The sequence below is a fragment of the Ailuropoda melanoleuca genome, unplaced genomic scaffold (assembly GCF_002007445.2).
Source record: "Ailuropoda melanoleuca isolate Jingjing unplaced genomic scaffold, ASM200744v2 unplaced-scaffold512, whole genome shotgun sequence".
Taxonomy (NCBI): domain Eukaryota; kingdom Metazoa; phylum Chordata; class Mammalia; order Carnivora; family Ursidae; genus Ailuropoda; species Ailuropoda melanoleuca.
This window is the reverse complement of record NW_023224059.1, coordinates 1,730-8,576: the sequence shown is the minus strand read 5'-3', so window position 1 is coordinate 8,576 and position 6,847 is coordinate 1,730. Positions and strand designations below refer to the sequence as shown.

Sequence of the window (6,847 nt, the reverse complement as noted above, 5' to 3'; positions counted from 1 at the left end):
GGGATCACGCCCTGAGCCAAAGGCAGACGCTTAATGACTGTGCCACCCTGGTGTCCCTGGTTCCCAATTTTTATTATAATTTTATTTTTTTTTTAAGATTTTATTTAATTTGACAGAGAGAGACAGCCAGCAAGAGAGGGAACACAAGCAGGAGGAGTAGGAGAGGAAGAAGCAGGCTCCCAGTGGAGGAGCCTCATGCGGGGCTCGATCCCAGGAATCCGGGATCACGCCCTGGGCTGAAGGCAGACACTTAACGACTGAGCCACCCAGGCGCCCCTATTATAATTTTAAAATGTGAGGTGGGTAACCTTGTCTGCTGTCTCCATCTTCCATAGATACAAGTCGCANTTCCATAGATACAAGTCGCGTAGGGCAGATGCCTGAGTGTGTAATTCCTGCCCCGTTGCATAATAGCCCTTAGGTCATTACAGTGGTTGAGTTGTCATTGCTGCTGTTACTAAAGTTTTACCATTTATTGGCCACTTGCTATTTGCCTGGCATTGTCTGAACAGTTCAGCTGCATTATCTTATTGGATCTGCACAACTGTCCCACAGGACAGATACTGTCATCACCCCACTTTACAGAAAGATACACTGAGGCTTCTGCCCAAAGCCACAGAAACATAGGTTTTTAGAGATGAGAAACGTTTAAATGGTGACTAAAGACAAGGTGTCGTGATTATTATCAACTCATAAAGCAACTACTTCATCCTCTCAGGAGTCACTGTTTGGGAGTTGATGACCTTTGGTTCCAAGCCTTATGACGGTATCCCCGCAAGTGAGATCTCAACCATCCTGGAGAAAGCAGAGCGCCTCCCACAGCCGCCCATATGCACCATCGATGTCTACATGATCATGGTCAAGTGTGAGTGACTGCTGTGACCATCCACGTGGGCTTACCCGGACGTTGGCACTCAGAGTGCCTGGTTGTGCCTAGAAAGGTGTTGCTGTCCGTAGCCAAAAGATTGAGACCTTTGATTCCCTGAAGAAATGTTGTCACATTCTTTACAGCTGGCCCCGGGGTCCAGGAATGTCTGTAAATACCCTCTCCCAACATTCTTCAGGAAGCATTTGCTTGACCCATTGAGCACTGTGACCTGGCATGTGCTCATGTTTGCAAGCAAATAAATAAAATCAAATTCCTCCATAAACCATTACACCAAAATATTCTATTTTCTGAGTTGCTTAATGAAAACGGCACTGCACATTTCAATGCCTGTTACCAGAGAGACTGAATGTTTTTAAATGCCTAACAATGAGTAAGCACACGAGTCTGATAGAATCAACATTTCTGCCTTGCCTTAAGCCTTTCAAATAATAGATCTACGTGAGGTCTTTTGCAGCGTAGCAAGTAAACATTTTAATCTAAATAAGAGTGTGTAACTTGGTCGGTGCATAATCCACCAGAAGGTCAAGTTCAGCAGGCTCTGGAGATAACATTCCACGTGTGATGAGCACTTACCCGAGAAGGTAGCATGGGGTATATGAAGGGGCCAAGTTGATGTAGATATGTCCCTTTCTGAACGTTAGATCACGGAGTTAACCTACTTTAACATCCCTGCTTTGGATGGAGGAAGCTGGATCCAGAGAGGTTCCATGATTCATCTAAGGTCACATAGCAGTCTGCCCTAAAATAGCTTGACATCCTGCCGATAAAAAATTGTTGTGAACCCTCAAGAGAGACAAGGATTTCCAGCTGACCACTGTCCCGCCAGCGTGTTTCATGCAGACTGAGATCATTGTGTAATCAGATGTGCTGGCGAGGTGAACGAGTGTGCTAGGGAAGGCACTGAACACCCCCCTCACTTGCGTGCTTGGTGACTGAGAGTGTAAGACAATGAAAGCATCAGGGTGTGGAGTTCCCAAACCCCGAGACTCTTAAAGAAAGTCCGTAACTTTCCCTAAATTGAATCTAGTTTCCAGCTTGCAAGACTGCTAAGCGAGTGTAGGTGAAAATGGGTGCCCGTGAGGATGTGGCCAGAGAGCCTGGACGGCCGGGGCTCCCTACAGTCTAGCAGTTCACAAAGAGTGATGCATCAAAGCTGCTGGGTCCCTTAAGGTGATAATGCAGAACTCCGGCCCTGGGAAGAGTAGGCACAGAAAATTAGACTGTTACTATCATTCTGATTCAAGTATTTTATGTCATCATGGTCTTTCAACTGTGGTCAGCGCTGGTGTGCCAAGACAAAAAGCCTATCACAAAGATTCGGTTTTGGCATCACTTGCTTGCCTAAAAGGATCTCACCATAAATGCTTTCTGGAAGCAGTGCCGTCTTTATCATTTCTTTCAGGGTCTAATTGTACTGTTTCCTCATTCCTTCTCCAGGCTGGATGATAGATGTGGACAGTCGCCCAAAATTCCGTGAATTGATCATTGAATTCTCCAAAATGGCCCGAGACCCCCAACGCTACCTTGTCATCCAGGTACCAGATCACCGTCTCTGAGCTTCCGCTGGGAGAGGTCCCTCTGCGGAGCGTCCAGTGTCACTGCTCTGTTGTGGGCTGGTTCAATTTCCGTGTCCCCGGTCCTATCCTCACACCCTCAAGGCCTCAGAGCAAGCCTTGGTTAGGGCACAGGCCACACCGTAAACCGAGTGGAGGTCATTTGTGGTGCCCCCCCCCACCAGCTCCATGTGCCACCTCGACCAGACTGCACTCTGACAAACTCAGTTCCATGTGTCGCATTCGTATTCCAGTTCACGGAGCCTCAGCTCCATCAGATGGAGAAGCAGGGCTTTGGTGGCAGCAAATCTGACTTCAAATCCCTGAGTCTCCACTTACCACTTTAGGTCAACAAAACCAAACTCACAGGGCTGTTTAATGAAGTCAGTGAAATAACGTATGCAGAAAGAATTTGCATACAGCACCTGAAGATTCTGCTTAGCAATTCCGCTGTGTGTGTTGGGGGGTGGGGGGAAGCGGGCTTCCGTACACCTCCCAGCAGGCAATTCCCTGACACCTGCTGGGTGGCTCTCCCCAGATCTCCATGTCTTCACCAACCTGAACCCAGTCCTTGTGGGGTTTTATGGAGTCTTCATTAAATAGGCATTATTGATTAAATTAATGGCCAAATGGTGATTCCCCCTCCAGCGCCTCCCATGTTCCAGGACATCAGGGGTGTGACTGAAAGCTCCAATCCCCTCTTCACTGGTTGGCTCCCCTGGCAACCATTCCCCTCCTTAGTTGTGGTCCTAAAGTCACTCATCAGCATAACAAGGACACCTTTGCCACTCTCACCATTTCGGAGATTCCTAGGGTTTAAGAGGTCTGCGCCAGGAATAGGGACCAATGCCTTCCTATAAACTCTAAGATCATGCACCTAGCTGCGAGAACACACTTGACAGACGCCGCTCCTGCATCCCTGTCTTCTTCCTCTTAAGCTGTGTCTGTTTCACTTAGGGTCTTTTAAACACCAAAGAATTTTTATGTTTTAACGTCAAGTGGGGGAGGGAAGGAAGCAGCTACACTTCAGAGAACTGGGGTGATTTATTATAACCAAACTGTTGAACAAAGAGGCATCTGCCAAGAAGTGGGACAGCCCTTGTCTGGCCTTACCGTCTGTCTGGGCCTTACCCCCTGTCCGGGCCTTACCCCCTGTCCAGGCCTTACCGCCTGCCCGGGCCTTACCGCCTGCCCGGGCCTTACCGCCTGTCCGGGCCTTACCACCTGTCCAGGCCTTACTGCCTGTCCGGGCCTTACCGCCTGTCTAAAAATCTCTGCACCAGGGAGACGAGAGGATGCATTTGCCAAGCCCTATGGACTCCAACTTTTACCGCGCCCTGATGGACGAAGAGGACATGGAGGATGTCGTGGACGCCGATGAGTACCGCATCCCCCAGCAGGGCTTCTTCCACAGTCCCTCCACATCCCGGACCCCCCTCCTGAGTTCCCTGGTATGGAATGTCGCTCCTTCTCAAGCACTGTGTCTGCTGGTTTGAATGAATCGTTCAGAGAAAATGAGACCCATCTAGTAGAACTCACATAGAGACAAAGAAGTAGATGTTAACGAGATGGTCAAGCCAGAGTCAGAATGACTCCATCCGGTGTGATGTGGGACTCGATCCCGGAACGCCAGGATCATGCCCTGAATCTTTTTAGGTCTACTAGGGACCAGAATTAAGTCAGAACTAAACCTAGTTTTCTAAAGCTGATGGGTCAAGGCAAAATTAAGTACCTTTAATTATACCCACTCCCTGAGATCCCCACCTCCTGGGTTCAGTGGGCACGGGCGAGAATATGGAAGTGTACCCTCAACAACTTCGATTCTTTTTTTTTTTAAGATTTTATTTATGTGACAGAGAGACAGCCAGCGAGAGAGGGTACACAGCAGGGGAGTGGGAGAGGAAGAAGCAGGCTCCCAGCGCAGGAGCCTGATGTGGGACTCGATCCCGGAACGCCAGGATCATGCCCTGAGCCGAAGGCAGACGCTTAATGACTGCGCTACCCAGGCGCCCCAACAACTTCGATTTTTTTCCAGAGCGCCACCAGCAACAATTCCGCCGTGGCTTGCTTTGACAGAAATGGGGTACGTATGAACACCAATAAACCCGAATTAAATAACAGCTCTGTATCATGGCTCTATCACACATAGAAAATGCCCATCTTACCCCAACCAGTCTTGATTTTCCTTCCTTTCTTCTCCGTGTGGTCTCCCTGACCCCTGCCCTAAGGCTAGCAGTTAGCTCTCCCTCACCGCGATGCTGTTCAGAACGGGGTTTGCAGACCAACAGCAGCAGCATTACCTGGCAGTTTGTTACAAATGCAAACGGCCAGGCCTCCGACCCAGACCTACTGATGTAGGATGGCCAGGGGCAGAGCCCGGCCATCGGGGTTGAGCCAGCCTTCCAGGTGATGCTGATGCTTGGTGGGAAAGCTTGATCTAGACCCGTACTTACCAGTACAGAAGCCACCGGCCTCGTGCGTCTCCTTCAGTTTGCACTGGTGACCGTACTGAAGAGCACGGATGATAGAACATTTCTGTCATTGCTGAAAGCCATGCGGCACACTGACCAGGTCCTTGCCACTGGTCCTGAGGTCTGTGGGCCGGCAGCATGGGCATCACCTGGGGACTTGTTGGAAATGCAGACACTGAGGCACTTTCTTGGACCCCACAGTCTCTGCAATCTAACAAAATCTCAGGTGATCTGTATGCACTTTGAAGTCTGAGCAGCACTGTTGGAGTCACCTTGCCTTATGTCCTCCCCTCAGAGCTGTCCCCTCAAAGAAGACAGCTTCCTGCAATGGTACAGCTCGGACCCCACTGGCACCTTGACCGAGGACAACATAGATGACACCTTCCTCCCAGCACCTGGTAAGTGGCTTCCCCTGGACAAGGTCACTGTCCTCGGCCTTGCTGTCCCACAGGGCCAGCCTCCATCCCCTGGTGCCCGGGCTGCTTGCTTGTGTCAAGCCAGTCCAGAAGTGGAGACTGTGGCAATTTGCAGACACGGTGTAGGGAGTAAGAGCAGAGAACTGGCATAACGACAGTGTGTGTGTGGGTCTTTGTGTTGAACTCGAGTCCTGTCCAGCCGGGGGGGTGTGTTTTTAGCATCAGTTTGCAGATTTTCTAGAATTTGAAGCAAACATCAAAGATGTGTGTGTGTGTGTGTGAATGTGTGTCAGCCCGTGTTTGAGTGTGCATGGATGAGTGTGTCTGTGTGCGCGCGTGTGTGTGACAGATTCGATCCAGGCTCCATTCCCAGCATGTGAAACACGTATTTTCCCGATCTCAGCTTTATTGCCACATGTTCCATACCCATGTGCACACATACATCTCCAGGCAGGCTGTCCTCCTGCGAACTTTAAATTGGCAAGAGATAAATGTGCCCGTTGCTTTGAGAATTATAGAAAAGAACCCAGTGTATCTTGCAGCAACAGCAGGACACTCACCTTCCCAGCAGCCCTGCCTTCAGTGGCCTTGTGGAGGACTATCGGCAGGTTCGTGTGTCCAGTCGAGTCCCGCTTGGGCTGATGCTGGGCTGATTATGTCACCTGTGATTTCTTTCCCATTTCAGAATACATAAACCAGTCCATTCCCAAAAGGCCTGCGGGTTCTGTCCAGAACCCCGTCTATCACAATCAGCCTCTAAATCCAGCTCCTGGCAGAGACCCTCACTACCAGAATCCCCACAGCAATGCAGTGGACAACCCCGAGTATCTCAACACACACCCTACCTGCGTCAGCAGTGTGCTCGATGGCCCCGGCCTCTGGGCCCAGAAAGGCAACCACCAGATCAGCCTGGACAACCCGGACTACCAGCAGAACTTCTTTCCCAAGGAAGCCAAGTCAAACGGCATCTTCAAGGGCCCTGCCGCTGAAAATGCAGACTACCTGAGGGTAGCATCCCCAAGCAGTGAGTTTATTGGAGCATGACCATGGAGCATAGCATGGGCCATGAGTCTTGGATGTGTCAGCCCCTGGAACCAAGCCACGGCAGCTGCCCACATTAACTTTTGGACCCGTGGACTGGTTTGGCCATATTTGCTCTGAGGGACCCATCTTTCACCCAGGAAGCGCCCCTACTTGGATGCACTGTGGGAAGTTGCTGGGACATTCCTTTGTCTTCAAACTGTGAGGCCTCCACAAAAAGGCACCCAGCAAGAATATTGTCTCTTCGGGCAGAAGTTCACCTTTTGATGAGGTATATTTGATATAAAAAAAAAAACTGCGTATGGAGTTTTTTTGCTTGGGGACCCTTGGGGTTTTTAATTGTCATTATTGATTTTATTTCTCATGGGCTTTTCCAATGAGGAGGAAGCTTGCTCATAGCACTTGCTGCACTGAGTGGATCCAGGCCCAACTGTGACAAAGAAGCAAGGGTCAGAGTCTTCCAGCTAACGTTCGATT

At 49.9% G+C, this 6,847-nt stretch overlaps 1 protein-coding gene across 1 annotated transcript; it reads left to right on the top strand.

Moving 5' to 3' along the window:
* Positions 1 to 718: 718 nt before the first annotated feature.
* Positions 719 to 6,373, top strand: LOC117799501 (epidermal growth factor receptor-like; the record flags this gene model as incomplete). The annotated part of the gene is made up of 6 exons (XM_034651985.1): positions 719 to 865; positions 2,327 to 2,424; positions 3,726 to 3,893; positions 4,478 to 4,525; positions 5,209 to 5,311; positions 6,015 to 6,373. Coding segments are annotated over 6 exons (923 nt in total), but the record flags the coding sequence as incomplete, so codon positions are not given.
* Between the last annotated feature and the right edge of the window lie 474 nt (positions 6,374 to 6,847).